This window comes from Lepidothrix coronata, unplaced genomic scaffold (assembly GCF_001604755.1).
Source record: "Lepidothrix coronata isolate B3197 unplaced genomic scaffold, Lepidothrix_coronata-1.0 Scaffold89, whole genome shotgun sequence".
Taxonomy (NCBI): Eukaryota; Metazoa; Chordata; class Aves; order Passeriformes; family Pipridae; genus Lepidothrix; species Lepidothrix coronata.
Genome location: NW_016690269.1, coordinates 552456 through 569534, shown reverse-complemented (window position 1 = coordinate 569534; position 17079 = coordinate 552456). Strand labels below are relative to the sequence as shown.

Sequence of the window (17079 nt, the reverse complement as noted above, 5' to 3'; positions counted from 1 at the left end):
AGATGCAGTGTGCGCGGAACTGAACCCACCCTTTAATCCTAAGGTTCCTCTGCCAGGGCCGAGCGAGCTTGGACGGTGGCAGCAAGATCCTCAGGACATAGGTTTGATCAGAGTGACCTTCTCTTAGATGGATGGCCTTACAGGGCTAAGCGAGCTCCATCCGCCTGGGTTTGGGATTAGAGTTGTCCTTCTCCTAGGATGACTGCCAGAAGGCTAATGAGCTCATCCTGCCCAAGAATGTATTAAATCTGGTCCTACGGTTTTGACCTGTCTGGCATGGGTGACCCTACCGAAGGCATGTACCATCACCAGCATAGCTTGCAACCACATAGGGGTGCACAGGCTACGTTCCTGTTAGAATGATTTGGGTAAGTCTTTCATTTCCTACTTTCCTATCACCTATCTATAAACAATCTGACAGAGATACCCAGGAACAACCCTTTGTCCTGTCTACCATTACAGGATGTAACAGAGCGAAGCAAATATATCCAGAACATGCCGAACGTGGGCAGTAGCCACAGGTGAACCAAAAACCAACAGACAAGCAAACAAACTAACCGTTCTGGCCCCCGTACCCATCCAAGGCGGGGGTGCCTTTCAAGGCCCTAGCCTGGCCAGGACCCCCATCACTCCGAAAGGACCCACTATCCACCCTGACCTTATCCTTCCACCACTGTGTTACCACATAGCTTCAGGTGCACTGCTCACCTGTGACATTTCATACGGGATTGTCCCGCACTACCTCCTGCCAGTCGGAGGACCCCCTCAGCCGCTCAACACCCTTCCCCAATCCTTCCCCCCCTTCCACCTCCCCCCAGCCCTCCCCCCCCAAACCTGGAACGGCAAACCTGTGTGTGCTCGAAGCTCCCCTCTCCTCTTTCATGGGGGGGCAGTACCTGTCAGCAAGGCTCCCCTTTTCTCTCCTTTCTCCTGCCGTGGTTGCACCCGGGGGCCGAATCGCGTGCACAGAGCGCATGTGGCTCAGGAAGGTCCTGGCAGCCAGGGCTCCCCCCCGCGCGGTGCAGGGACATCCCAGCAGCCAGGGGTCCCGCCCACGTGCAGCGGGAAGGTCCTAGCAGCCTGAGGTCCCCCCTGTGCGGTGCGGGGACGTCCCAGCAGCCAGGAGTCCCGCCCATGTCTATTAGGCATACACACATATATATATAATATCTCTGTAATATATAACAAATATAATAGGTGGTCTAGTGGTTAGGGTGCAGGACTCTCACCGCTGCCACCCGGGTTTGATTCCCAGCCCCCGGGCAGATGGAGCTCGTCAGCCCTGTAACGCAATCCATCTAAGAGAAGGTCACTCTAAACAAACCTACGTCCTGAGACCCTCACTGCCACTGTCCGAGCTTGCTCGGCCCCGGCAGATGAACCTCAGGATTAAAGGGTGGGCTCAGTTCAGCGCACGCTGGGTCTCACCTAAAAAATCCACTGCGCAGGCTCGAAGGGTTAATGACCTTTCCCAAATCTTCGCTCGCGAAGACTGGTCATACTAATAAGCATAGAAACATGCTGGCCTCTCACATATGTGTGTACAATACACACACACAGTTTTCCTAAGCCAAAACACCTTATGCCAGCTTTAAGCTGGAAAAAAGTCCTTACAGACAGTAATAAACCACTGAAATACAAGTTTATATTGGAAATGCTTAGGCACCCCTAACTATAAGGATGCTAGCAGCCTCTTACATAATTCCAATCCTAGAATTTAAAAACGCAGTTACTGTTCTACAGTAGCATCAAAAGAGCCCTACTAACTCTTCAGTTACTCTAAGAAGAAATTACATTTTTTGTTGCTAAAGCCAAGAGGGAGGGAGAGAAACCAGAAGCAATTGGTTCATGTATCAATATATAGTCTTGGTTTAAAGTAATGGGGCATCTTACGAGATTTATTCTATAAAGAATAATGTTAATAGACCAATAAGGCAGCTCAGTACATTAATAAGGAAATATATTATGCCCAAAGTACTGCAAAACCTGTTTTGGTAGTAAAATGACAACTGGATGAAGGACTGTGATTGCAGTGGTAGCAAATTACACTTCAGGCTTCAGCCAAGAGTCAGAAAATGTTGTGCAAAAAAGTGTTCGCTACTGTACAGACTCACAAAAGACTTGTACAGTTGAGTGAAAGAGTCAAACACAGTTCTGCAAGACTGAACAGTACTAAAGGTTTTACACTTAAGTTTGACCCTTGAATGTTTTCCAATATTGATTTTCTCTGCACTTATCAGCAGTCACTGTAACTCTGCAGACAACAGAACAGACAAATCGTGGTCACAGAGGCACAGATCAAAGAGGCTGCTTGAGCCTTCCTCCCTTTCAATTTAGAAAGTTAACAATCTTAGTGACAGGGACTGGAAACACTCAAGAGTTCTGCTGATACACCGTGCTCGGAAGAAAGGGGTATTCTTTCCTCTTAAATACCAAAGACCACTTTTTTACATGAGAGTAGAAGAGTGAATAAGATCTTTATAAATACGAATTGAAAGCTGGGTTGCTACACCCATATTTAGCCAGCTAGTTGACCTGATTTACAAATATTCCAAGCATCCTCTATGTTTCCGTCACCAAACATCATCTGGGTTTCAGGAGTGTCCAGCACAGTTGAAAATGAGGCCACTGATTTTAGAGCCTAAATAGAATTCAAATGACCTAACATTAGGTTCCTACTTTGACAATGTCAGTATCTTGATCAGAAATTCGTTGGTTCCATTTAACTTACTAGCTCTGCTGGGCATACTTGCCTTCAAGAACAGATAAACTAGGTAAGACCAGAAGTCCACCTATACCACAGTCATTACTGAGTGTTCAAGGAAAAACTAAGACCATGGGATTTTTTTCTCATCACATTCTTCTAGATCCCAGCAACATGTGATGTGGCTAGTCAAGTTATTTATACACAGTACTTGGCTAAGAATTTTTCCTTGTGCTAGAACTTACTACAAAACTAGTACATCTGAAATACATTAATTCAAACAGAAAGAGCAGTAATCTTATGTTATTTAAACAATGTGTGCGGAACAAAAGACTTTGAAGACCATTGTTTCAAAAAGAGTACTTCAGCTGAATGCAAACAAAGGCTTACAACCCCCAGGGGAGTAAAATAAACATCAGCATATTTGCTCTGTAAGAAGTAGAAGGCTGCTAAGCAGTTTCTAACACCACCGAAACACAAGAGATTGGTGTGACTGTGAAAGGACTTACGCAATTAAACACTGACAGGGAAGTCAAGGTCTCAAGCACAGGCTCACGTGGCACCAGAAGTCAGAGCTTCTGCATTTGAAAGAATATTTTTCCTCAGGAAATGAAAAAGGACAAGGCATTCAGTCTCTTCAGGTTTTGACAAAAGGAAAGGAAATTGAGCTGTAGGTCTGTGGGAAGAGACTTTGGAACAGTGGGTTTGCAAATGTGATCCAAAAATCCAGACTGGGAATGAACTGATTTGAAGAGCACAAATAACCAAGGTAGAGACCCTATTTTTAATCTGAAATCAGTAATTCAGCTTTGTTCACAGGAACTGCTTGTTCAGGAGAGCATTTGCAACAGTGAAATACCTCCTATATTTAAATGCCAATGGGGTTGCCAATTCCTAAGGGAGTAGAGTACCATCAACAGCATCAAAACATAGTGCTACTTTTAATCTCCTGATTCTAACCTCTTAGTTCTCCAAGTACATGAATGATGTGCACCTTTCAGTGTAGCATGTGGTCAGGGATTTCTTCCTTGAAAAATCTAATTAGGAGCTCTTGGGCTTGCAGTCTGACACACTTCCCTACTCCTTCTACTCAACTTCACTCTCTTCTGCTAGTGAAAGAACTTAAAAATCAGACAATTAAGTACTCTTAGGTGTTCATGAGATTCTCAACATTCTATAGAAAGCATTGAATCTCTGGTTTTTAAACTACTTAAATATGGTCTGCAATGCTTTATTAATTTAATTTATGTACAGTTCAATGTAATATCATCAACAAAGACATAGAGACCATATCCTTCTTTTACTAGCATGAATTTAGGAGCAGGTATACTGAATCACTGGAACTGAAACCATATATAACCAAGAGAGAGTACAAAACTAAATCCTCCAGCTTCAAAGATCTGCAGGAAGCAAGAGGGGATGGCCGCAATTATTATACACAGGCAAGATCCCGTTTCCATACAGAAGTCCACAGCCAATTAGAGAAAGAGGAAAATGTGTAGAGAAAACACAGGTGAAATGAATATGCTTTCAACTAGTTTTTCTCATAAAGCATCTATCAGACTCCAAGAGAAATGCAGCTGACCCAGAGTAGCTGCCACTAAAACAGACAGCTTAAAATGCCTAATTAGGTCACTCCATGCAAGAACTATCATGAATTTCACCCCAATCTAAAATGCTGGGGAACATCCCTCCCAAATAAAAGGAAGTATTTGGGGATATGAAAACCACAGTAAGTATCACCTGATGAGGAACAGACAAAGAAAAATGCCAAATGCTGTCAAGCCCTGATACTTCAGATAATGGCTAAAATTTATGACTTCCTTCACTGGTAGGCAGGAGTACAATTAGAATTCTCATAACAGTACCTCCTATGTGCTGGCATACTATGTTATGTTTATACTGCTACAGATAGACTAGAAGATAAAAAAATAAATACTATTAAAAAGCATCCTTTTTAACCCAAGGTAATAACTAACTTTTTTTCTTTATGTGGGTTTGGACACAGTTTTGCACATAGCTTATTGTTAACTGAAGTAATTTAGGTAATTTTCATTGTATGCACAGGAATTAAGCATTTAAGCAGCTTGCTACATACATAGAAGCCTCTATTTGAAAAATCACACAAAACAAGAACAAACAAGCTATTATGAGTCACTTAATAATCTCCTGCCCAAATAGAGCTTGATAATTAAACAGCTCAAATTATTTCTTAAATTGTTTAAATTTTGAAAAATTTGAATGTGTTTGGCTTGAGGAATTGTTGAATGAAAAGCATCAGGAAGTATGCACACCCATTCTTTCATCCTCTACTTATATTCAATTATATGTATCACTTGAAACTGACAGTGGTTAGAAGCAGCACAGGGGAATGAAAGCATGGGTTTTTCTCACCTTCTTCACAAAGAAAGCACAATTACAGTATTTTGACCACGAGGTCTGGACTCAAGTAATCACAAATGGTTTTGCAACAGAAACCTGCAGGCATCTTTTCCCTAAAAATTGTGGGAAACATGCAGGGAAAGCACTGGCAATTTCCCAAAGAGCAGTAGCATATCAACAACTGAATCCTGAAGATTTCTCCTACTGCGTGCTGTGATTTTGGCCAGACATTGCTCTCTGCTTTCTCATTCATTTTTTACTGTTTGTGTGTCTTGCCCTTCATGGTTCCCCAGATCACTGTTCTTATCACAAGCTAAGTAAAATGGCCTGTTTCTTAATAACAGCAATGATCCATAAGGACTTGTGTCAACCCTTTAGTACCACACCTTTGAAGTCAGAGAAAATTGCTAAGCAGCTCTGCAAACTTTGTACGGCTTCAAGAACATCACACTTCACTCCAAATCAAACCACTATGCAAAGCACCACAGAATATAATCTGGCAGGGGCCCAAAGCAACTTGATTCTTTCAGTGAAGAAGTATCATTGAAAGCTCAGTAACCAGTAAAACCAGTAACCAGTAAAAAGTATCTACAAAGCAACGAGGCTTATATGACAGAGGAGGGTGACTGACTGTTTAAGTTTTAAATTTTCTAAATCTTCAGAAAAAAAAAAAAGGCAAGTAAACTTATACTAAGAACTACACAATATTGTTATGTGCCAGCATAATTTTCTACTTTTAACCCAAAAGCTGTGGCTGCCTCATCCCTGCATGAGTTCAAGACCAGGCTGGATGGGGCTCTGAGCAACCCAGTCTCAGTGTCTGTGCCCATGGGGCAGAGGGGATGGAACCAGATGATTGTGTCTCTTCCAACCCAAACCATTCTATGGTTCTATAATTCCGGTTCACCTACATATCTGAAGTTACAATGAAAGCATTTTATTAAAATTGCTTCAGATATCAAACCTATTTGACAACTGCCTCAGGAGCTCCACAATATAAACTATACAGTCTGGGAATACAGCTTTCCTTTCAGTCATTATTTTCTAACAGAGCTTTACCTTTAATTCTTTTCTTGGATGTTTTGTACATCTGCCTACATGAATCCACTCTACTGTTGGCACTAGTGAATAAAAACAGTGTTTTGATCTCTGCTATTAACAAAAAGTTTCTCACTACCAACTGAAATATTTTTTTTTTTAAGAAAAATTAAAAGTGAATGGGGAATTTCAATTGCTAGGCATTGTCTTACAACTAATAGAGCTAAAATTCTATTGTCCTTGCATCACTGGAAATTATACTGCAAAACCAAAAGTATTTAAATTTTTTATTTTTTACAATTCCATGAAAACTTGATAATATGATCCTTACAATCTGCCTTACTCAGCTTCTGAAGACCAGTGTTTGAGCAGAAACTCATAAATCACGACAGGCTTATGAGGAAACTCTAGATCTAGACTTTAACATGCCCTTGTTCTATCAAAACATAATGGTAACACCAATGCCAAAAGAAAACAAGACAAAATGAGTGCAGCATCAAGTACTTAAATCAACAAAACCAATAAAACAACTTCAGTTTCGCAAATGAGGAAATTCAGACCCACACGGCTAATAAGCTTATATTTTCCTTCCCTAAAGGAAGTCTCGTTAAAACTAAAATAAAGATCACAAAGGATGCAAACAAACCTACTCACACAAAGTCAGAACAAAGTTTTAAGTTTGATTTAAGAAAAACAGTGCAGCAACTTTATATTGACAGCAATTTGACGCAGTTAAAAGAAGTCAAACAAAACACAGGAGATGAGATACTAAGAAGTTTCTTTACCTGGCCATTCCCAGGCTGGAGAAGTTAGAAGGAACTATCAAAACATCAAGCCTGGAGAAGGGGTGGGTACCCAGCGTGGAGAAAGCAGCCGAGAGGCACTGAGGGATGAGCGGGAGCAAACGTTCCTCGCAGAGCTCCATGAGGCAGCAGGGAGAGAAGACTCTGTGAGGAATGACTGCCTGCCAGCTCACTGCAGGGTTCTGGAAACGGCAGGGATATCCCACATGGCCACACATTGCTTCATGCCAGCTGACAACAACAAAACAAACCAACAGTTTAATGTGAGATCAGAAATGTGCACGACTGACTATGCTACGACAGGGATGTTCTCCAGACATCAGAAAGACAGAATGAATTTCCATAAAAGCAGCTCACTTGTATTCTCACACTGTTCACACACTGTGAAAACACTCATTAGTACATGAGTAGAACTGATAATCGTTACTCATAACTAAAAAAATAGTAGTCACGTCTTGTTGTTATAACAGATATGCATCAAAAGAATAAATGCTCAAAATATATGTAAAGAGAACTAATAACAATAAAAAGCATTTATTCAGAAAATTCCTATTGAAATTTGACTACAAAAATAAAATCCCATACATGTTAACATACATTAACACAAACATGTGCAATTAGAATGAAATTCCATGAGGGATTTTTTTCTGTTGCTGTTACTAAATTCTCTCACTTTTAGTGATTCTTTTTTTCTTCTTAAGTAAAGAACAGCAGTAGATAGCAACTCAGGATTATCACCATAGACATTCAATAATGCCACATCAGACTCAGCCTTACTTTATGTTACTTTTGCAGGATATTCAGAGCTGTAGCTGGAAGAAAAGAGGGGTAAATCAAATCCTTCCTCAACACTGAGTCATATACCTTCATAATAAGTTATCTGCCCAAATAGACTCATATCTAAACAGAAATCAACTTCATGTTTTCACCTGTTAGCCTGTCTTCTGTACAGTGGAGAGCTTCTCTTTGGTTTGAAATTTGAATTTAAAGAACCTGGTTCTACTATGCCTGGACAGGCACCTAGCATTGCCCAAAGCATTTATACTTGGAAAATCATGCTGAAGCTAAGTGCTGGCACAGAAAACAAAATGATAATATCTAGAAAAGGACAAGATTTTGCTGCAGTGTCAACACTTTAGCACCTTACGTAAGTCTTTCTGTCAAAGATGTGGACTCAAAGTTCTTTCATTGATCATGTATGTAAAGAAACCACATCCATCAGTACACTTTTTTTTTTTCTAAGCACGGTCTAATCCAGTATATTTCTGCTCTAAAACAATGTCACTTTGTATTTTATTATCAGAGTTAAGATTAGGCAGGAACACGAAAGCCAGCACCCCCTCTCTTGTAAAAATTGCCAAGTACTTAAACGACCACGAGAAGATAAAGTTAAAAACACCATAGTTCCATTTAACATTTACTTTGATACAGTCTCCTTAAGCCAAACTCACTGGCACCTGGATAAAAATTACATTACACGTTTCAACAGCTTCTTTCAGAACTCCTTCCTTTTCCTGATGCCCAGAGTTTATCTCCATTACCTTATCAGAGGCATAGGCTTAACATTTGCTTCTCTATCCATTTCACAGCCTTTCTAGAAATGTCTGCTACTGTGCATAATGTCAGTTTGGTAACCTGGTCTCAGAGACTAAAATAAGTAACAATCTCTGTTGTGCTAACCCTAAATAAAGATCAACTGGATATAACTGTAAAAGCATATTTTTAAGGACATAAGTTTTTATGTCCTAATTAGCTGCAAAACACTTAGGGTTTCCTTTTTTGTCTATGCAATAGACACCCTGCTGCAGAGGATTTGGGGATTTTTTTGATCTTTCCCCCCCTCAAGACACATTACCTCTGTTTCTTCCACTGTCACCAACTCAACTGCTGCAGATATATCACACTGTGTCAGTTAACTCATCCAGTAACCATTACACAGATCAACTCATAACAATGACCATCGCATGGATTAAAACTTGCACTGACAAAAAGTTACAAAAATATTTCCTCTGTTTCAGAAGTTTTACAAAAGGTAGCAACACTGTGTCAAAATAATCTTTTGCACCAAATCAATAAAAATTCCTATTACCAAATGTGCTGTACAGTAGAGAGGAATACTATAGTGAAGTTCTACAGCTTACTTCAGCAGAGGCAGTCATATTATAAACATAAAAATGGCAAAGGAATAAACACAAAACAATTTCTAGAGGCTTATCAAACCTATAAACTATTTTAAAATTTGCATAGGCATGTCTTACTGATCCCAGGTAAATTATAAAAATTTCTATTGTCAACACTAATAACAAAATTTTTAACCAAAATTAGCCAGGATGCAAGCCATCAGAATCCTTTAATTTCGAATTCAAAAAAAATAACCCTATTACGTTCTCATGTTCCAAAGTCTCACTAGCTTTACCAAAACCAGAAGGACTTCCACCGTCTTAATGTTAACACAGCATTAGCCCAAAACAGCTATCTAAAAGGCAAGGCTTTTTTTGGCAAAGTTTCAAATACTTATGACCTGACTAACCTAATCACCTTCTACAACAAAATAGCAATTTCTGTTGACAAGGGGAGAGAGCACTGGCAGTCGTTTGCCTAGATTTTTGCAAAATATTGATTAGAGTTTCCCACAGCTGGACAAACTGGCAGGAGACAGCCTAGCTGGTGGTCTGCAGGATGAGCACAGAACCGACCCCAGGCTGCACTCAGACTGATGATGGATGGTTCTCACTCCGGCAGGCAGCCTGGCACAGGTGGAGCTCCTTAGGAAATCATGTTGGGCCTCACACTGTTCATCACCTTCACAAATACCCTGCAGGGTGGGATTGGAAACACTGCCTCCAGGTGTGCTGATGAGACCCAGCTGGGTGGTTAGAGGGACACATAGAGGGAGAGCTGTCCTACAGGGAACAGACAGGCAGGAGGAACAGGGCTGGCAGGAACAGTGAGAGGAGCAACACAGACAAGTGCCAAGTCCTGACCTGGGGTGACACAAGCCCAGAGCCCAGCACAGGCTGGGACTGTGCCTGGGGAGCAGCCCTGCTGAACAGGACATGGGGGTTCCTGGGGGACAGTCAGCTGAACATGAGTCAGTGGTGTGACACTGCAGCCACCAAGGAAAATCGGATCCCACAGCTACACTGGCACTGCTGGCAGAGAGACAGACACAACCACCCCCTCTGTTCAGAGCTGCTCAGGCAGTACCTGGACTATCACGTCTCATTCTGGTCTTCACAACTCAAGGAAGACACAAGAGGGTCTAAAGGAGGTCAAATGAGAGGAGGGGAATTGTGAGCAGACAATATTCTAGCAGGGGGCATTAGGTATCCAGAATGGACTGAGTCCAGTTACATGAAAGATCTTAGAGATAGACATTGTAAGAAACAAGACAGGAACTGGCATTGCTGCAGCAACACAGGATGTAGGATACAAATCCTGAGGATAGTGGGATTTATGAACCCTATTGCTCACCAAGCGGCTTGTTGTCACATAAAAAGAACCACACCCACACCCATGAAATAATGCCTTTGGAATTATCTTCCTGTCAAGGTTTTTCTGTTCAGATTAAACAAGTTCTATTTTGATTCATGTACTAATATGACTCATTTTCATATTCCAGAGAGTAAATGGAAATTCTACCCATATATCTCATTTTTCAACAATATTATAAACACCAACCTGAAATCAGCTTGTACAGATGGCAATGAAAACTCAGTGTTTGTTGGAATAGCATCTGTGAAGGACTGCTGCTTAACTTCCTGCCAGCACCCCACAGCAATGGTGAAGGTGGATGCTGGCATTGGCATAGACACATAGTAGTACCAGCTCAAGATATCTGTAAATAAAAAGAACATTTGTACAGTCATCAGTCTCACAGCACACATTAGGTACTTGACATTTTTATGTACTTGAGATTTTGGGCCAAACCTCCCACCTTTAAACCTGGTATTTCTGAGGAAAGAAAAATAATGTCACCAACACACAGAAGAACAATCATATGTAACCACCACGAATTCAGTACTGTTTACTTGCACCTCCAACTTTGCTCTATCTGCTGATGTCTGTATCTGTAAATAAATCATCCATAAGTGGGATGTTATTAATGCAACTTAACCCGATTGTACTGTTACTGCCCAAGAATTACATCAGACATGAAATCTAATAACACCTTTAAATACAAACATACACAAAATATTAAAATTTAATTCTTTCAGCCTTGGACCTACCACCTTATGGTTTTGCCTTGTTTGTATTATGTCACACAGAACAAAACCTTTCTTTGTGTTCTGGACAGTACCAAACTGATAGCCAAATTATAACAAAAAACACTAATGCTTGTGAATTGGACCTGGCAATCTGAGATACGTGATGTGTCAACCAGGCAGTAGGAAATCAAAGCTTGGACTCAGATGGGATATTACATAAGCCAACAATTTGCTCATGATATTCAGAATGTGCTAAAACAAGATGAGAGCTATTAGAAGGTAAAAAGATGCTTTATCATTATGGGAACACAGTGTGGGAAGACAAAGAGTATGGTACAGGATGACTGTATGTACAAACAGATTTTGTTAAACTGGAGGACATTTTAGAACAGCACACTTTCCATTAATATAAATGTTGCTTAGACTTTCAGTTTGCCCCTTTAAAAAGGATATAGCTTAAAGGTCACATCCACACATTCATTTATGCCCATAATACAGTCACTACACCATACTAATAGATTAATTCTCTTGGAAAGAGCCTAACATGAGTTACAACCTGATGAATCATGTGCAAACAACTGTAGCTGGGGCAACTGTGGAAACACACAAACTTCATTTATTTTAAGAGAACATTAATACTTGTTCTTTTGCAATACTATTCTGACTACGGCTATGGAACACTACCAAAAATTTAAAAAGGAAAAATCCACAACCGAGTGGATATCACCAAGGCATAAAGGAAAGGAAATAAAGAACTGCTGCAAAACATCTCTTCATTTCCTACCTTAATGACCACAGAAGGTCAAGCTGTCCAAAGCAAGGACAAGCAAAAACATCTTTGGGTTTAGCCTCAATAAATTTTTCACCTGCTATTTAGTATGAAAAAACAATACTGTTTGTGAAGTCTTCTGAGAGGCAGATAAAGCCTTTGTCTCTTTATATGCACTTATACTCCCTCACCCCATTCCACTTCTGGCAACATTCAACATCAAAACCCTTTTGTATTGTCAGGTGAACGTATATTACTCCTCTAATTTTCCTAACCTCCCGTCAGTATGTAAGCAGAATGAACTTCTTTGCTCCAACACATGAAGAACAAAGAGGATAACTGTTTGCCAAATTTCACCTCACCTTTTTTTTTATTATTATTAACTTAACAAAGCTACAAATGAGCCAAGACAAGCAAGTACCACCTTGAGAGAAAAAGGTCACTCAAGACTGCAACAATATATTATTTCAAGATACCAAACGCCTGATGTACAGAGTTTCATTGATAGAAACTGTGCTAGAGGCCCAAGCCGGCACACACTGCAGTCAGCAGCAGCTTTACCACTGACTGACATGTGCACAAGGCAAGGCTCAGAGGTGCTGCACTTAGCATTGCACCTGTCACACACAGAGCATTCCAAAAGGCTCCATGTAGTTATGCTAATGGTAAAATCTTAAGAATTAAATAACAGCAGGGGAAGAGTGAAAATTTGAGGAATTGTGATGGAAAAACCATCACATGTTTTCAACTGTTATGAAAAAAGCACAGAAGTCAAAAAGCAGTCACAGAAAACTGTTCCAAACAGCACGAGGTGCAAAGGAGAAGGCTCTCACAAATATGAAGAGATTGTCTAGAAGCAAATGGTGTTGGCCTGTGCTAGGCAAACAGAGATTAGAGAGGGTTACAGTGAGAAACAAGTTTAGTAAGACAGGCTAGAGCAAGCAAGACCAAAGAGGCTTTTTTTCAAAAAAAAAAACAAACAAGTAGTTTGAACAGAATGTCAAAATGAATGGCAATCAGTTCAGCAGTGCAGAGAGAGCAGCACGTGCACCATTCAGAGATTTACACAGAGTAGCAATGAACGTATGCTATTTAGAGCAAACCATGCAAAAGAGCAAAGGTACCAAAGCCCATCCTATTTTGCAAGCATTATAGAAATCATGGGAACTATGGATCCTCCCAGAATAAGATCCAAGATTTCCATTGTCTCTACACACCTAACCAGAGCTCAATCCATTTCCTGCAGGGATTTTAGATGCCTTCTGCATTCATAGTGTAGAACTGTGTAGGATAACTGTATACTCATCCTACAGTTGTTCTGTCTTGAACAACAAAAATCACATACACAGGCATGACAAGTGAGTTCTCTCTATAGAACCACAGAATCATTCAGGTTGGAAAATGGTGCATTGGCTGATCAGTGACTGAGACGGTCTTTATGCTGGCAATGCTTCCCTGCAGACAGAACCATGAAGAACTGTTTCAAAGGGAGCCTAACTAACTTTTATTTTGTCTTCTCCTCTCACTACTGGTAAGACGGTCTCCCAGCCCGACCTTCTCTCCCATAATTTCACTTCCTTCCTTACATTTTCTTCACGTCAGTGGGCTTTGTTTTGTCTTCCTTCATCTGTATCACATGAGTTATCCCAGGACATAGATCGGGATCACAGCTCCACTCGACTCCTTTTCCCCTCCCCGCGTTTGCCCTGTGCTTTTCAGCGTCTACCTTGGAGACAGCACCACCTCTAGGATAACAGAATACAGCGCAGCGGGAGCAGGGAGGCGGCTTTCTTTACCAAACACAGCATTTTGTACCATAACAACATCTGCAGACTAAGCAAGAACACCTTGGGAAGAACAAGATATTACGCTAGGGTTAGTCCATGGGAAAAATAGAGGAAGATCACCTCAGTCCTGCTATTTGTAATGGTATTTTAAAAGAACTTGAATTCTACACATAATTATTTTAGGCAATTATAATACTTCCAAAATATTTTGTTCTTTTCTCCACAGGAAATTGTGAAAATATTTTTTTTTTCAGTTCTGCAGAGCAAATCTATCATGCCATAACTGTAAAAACCATGCAGCAACAATCACCTGTTCTATGGGTTATAACTGAAAAACCTTCCATGCAAACGTTTAACAAGAGCAGGAGATTTTAATCTATTTGTAATTGCACAAAACAACAATTTAAAGGCCGTTTATTTCTTCTACTTGAAATAATAATGATGAATGATGTAATTCCTTCCTAGAATTTTTAATGCATTTAGTTATCTCTGAAATCATTAAAATTGTTCGAGTCCTATAGAGTTCATTATAACTGTAAAAAATGCCCGAGTTAGTATCTGTTGATGCCAGATGCAAAACCATTGTGAATATTTGTACTTATCAGTATGTTTTCCCTGAAATAGTTTGCACTAACACAAACACCACAAAATACAGATGATGTTCACAGCGTACTGCAACCATGAAGCTCAGCTACCTCTAGGGAAAAGGAGAGGTAACCCTACACAGCATCTGACACACAAAGTAAGAGCTAATGCTGAGACAGGAAAGTATTAATCTCCAAGTGAGCTGAGCAGCTCATCATGGCAGTTTTCCATATTTTAACAGCAGAGACAAGCCTTGAAAGAGGATTCATACATGGCCAAACATAACGAGACAATTCCATGCAAACAGATTAACTGATGGTTCTCAAATCAAGGAGATTTTCATTCTTTTTTTTTCCCCCAAGAATAAACTTGCCTATATAAAGGGGAATAGAAGATTCTTTCCCCCAGAAATACTTATTTCTAACCCTTTCCTATATGGTACTTTTTAATCGGAACTACTTACACTAGAAAATACTGAACCAGTTTGACATGATATATCAAAACTAATGGGAGCAGGATATACTTTATTAGGTGTAGAACTCCCTTAAAAACTTCCTTCTCTGTGCAGACAGTTTAGAAAATAAAGTTTAACCAACACAGAAGAAATTCCTGTCTGCTTACTATTGCAAAAGGTATGTTCTATCAATGCAAAAAAAAAAAAAAAACACCCAGAGTTCAGATTTTCAGGGCACTGACCTGATATTCCTCATCTCTCATCTATTCCATGTATTTCAGGAAACAGATATGACACAACGACTGCTTGTAATCACTGGCATGCTGAACTACACTCTGCCTGAGAACTACAACGGAGAGAGAATTATCTACCAAGGCCTGAAGTTGTTGAGAGCCTGATAAGGTACTTCATCTATGAAACATTCAACTACAAAGTGATTAAAACAAAGCCAGTTTATGAAAAGTGAAATCTAGCTTTGGAAACACAGAGTTAAAAAAAAGTAAAAAGCAACACAGTGAAATGTTGATGCTTTCAATTCTTATTAAGTTGTCCTAAGTCCTTGAGCAGGTAACTTTTCCATAGAGTGACGTGGAGATTGCAAAGAGACAGGGAAGTGCTTTTAAGGTTAGGAACTTCATTCTTTCAAAAACCATGCATTTACTAAGCTTTATATCTAATTATAAAAGCATAGAAAATAATTTGCTATAAAGAATATATTTCACCTTCTGGAAGCTGGACTGGTTCTGCTGTGTTTTCCCCACTCATTAACACCACAAAGCCTGCAGCTGCTCGGACAGAGGCTTGCCATGTTGACAAGGCAATGGGTGGCTCTTGGCATGGAAAAAGGGCTCTGTTGTTTATTGGTGATCCCATCGTATAAACACATGGCCTAGACAGAAGGAAAAGGGATTGAAGTTGGATGTACAATAAGAAAGACTGAATTAAGTTCTCTATGAAAAATCAAAACTACTGTTGTACTGACATGTTTTTTATTTTAACCTCAGCTTTGCAGATTTCAAACCTGCATGACACGAACCAATAAAATTACAATCTAAGTCATTTAAGATAAGAAAAGTAAGATTACTACAATAATTTTACATAAACTAGAAAAGACTAACTCTAGTCTTTCCCCTCCACTGCTTTTGCATGAGTCTTCCAGCCTCATACCTGGCTTTCAGCTGAACCTATAAGGCCAAAGAAGACTTCTGAGTATCCTCTGAAGATGCCATTGCAGGGCTTCAACTTGTGATACCTCCCTGTTGTAATTACAGTAGTGCTTTCATTATCATTAATCCCAGTTCCTGGATTAACAACCTGGAGGCTCATGCAAACTCAGCAGTAGATCTAGTTTTTGAGTTTTCCTTAGTCCAAGCCTCAATAAATCCTGACATTTTTACCCTTATTCTTAGAGTAAGGTAATGCTCACCTGTCTTTCAGAATTTCAACCACAAGGCACATAATAAGAAGAAAGAATATCTTCCCTATCGGCTTCAGCCTCCTCAATTTTCACAGGGCAAGCTTCCTTGTAGTACTGCTCTTTTTGCAGTGTCTCTAACCCTTTCCTAGGCAGCAGCCTCTTGATTTACTGCCCCTTTCCAATTTCAGCTGCAAAGTTTTATGCCAGCCAATTTCTTACTAGCCCCTCAGCCACAGCTGGGAAGATAACAAGGCCTCTCATTTAACTCCTCCTACCTTGCTATTGCTAGTGGATGGATGTAATGATTCTTGGTTTACTTTTGTTGCATTTTGCAGTTTTATCTTAATTCCTACTACTTGCATAACAACACAGCTTAAAAAAAAAAAGAAAGCTAATTTTTCTAACATGATTTATATAAAGAATCACAGTCAGTAGGTTTCTCCAGTAAAAGAAAAAAATCTTGGATGCATCACTTCACTACATAGTTTTTTAAAACCTATGATATTTAAAGCTAATATTCTGGGAGCACAATCCATTATTTTGTGAATGCTTGAGAATAAAAATGTTCTGATCAGTATTTTTCATTACTTGAGTTTAAAAATCATCATGACACTTTAGCAAATAGGAGACAGGTTGTTAAGGTAAAAACAACTTTACAATGGCTATGATCTGAGCATCTTGTTTACTCCCCTCCAAACTGCTCCTCCATTCAAATTATTCCTTCCCTAAAGGTAACGCTAAACTACAGAGTGGGAAAAAACTGGCAGTCACAGATGAAAAATATTCTGAAGATATTTTTGCCCTTTTGTCATAAGTGCTATCTGCTCTTTCGGACCCAGAGCTGTCCTTGGCACAATCAAGTTACCTTGGTACAATCAATTAGTTAAACAAGTGGTTTAACTAATGCAGGCCAGCTGATTTTCCAGTAAAAC

General features: G+C 39.9%; 1 protein-coding gene across 4 annotated transcripts in view; it reads right to left on the bottom strand.

The window, feature by feature from the left end:
* Positions 1–17079, bottom strand: part of CUNH9orf3 (chromosome unknown C9orf3 homolog) — a 159267-nt gene that overhangs the window by 132354 nt on the left and 9834 nt on the right. For all 4 annotated transcript variants that reach the window (XM_017821180.1, XM_017821177.1, XM_017821178.1 and 1 more), the window contains 3 exons: positions 15453–15619; positions 10609–10765; positions 6910–7158 (listed from right to left, as the gene is read on the bottom strand). In XM_017821180.1, coding sequence (XP_017676669.1) covers positions 6910–7158; positions 10609–10765; positions 15453–15619 — 573 coding nt within the window. The remainder of the gene's footprint in view (positions 1–6909; positions 7159–10608; positions 10766–15452; positions 15620–17079) is intronic.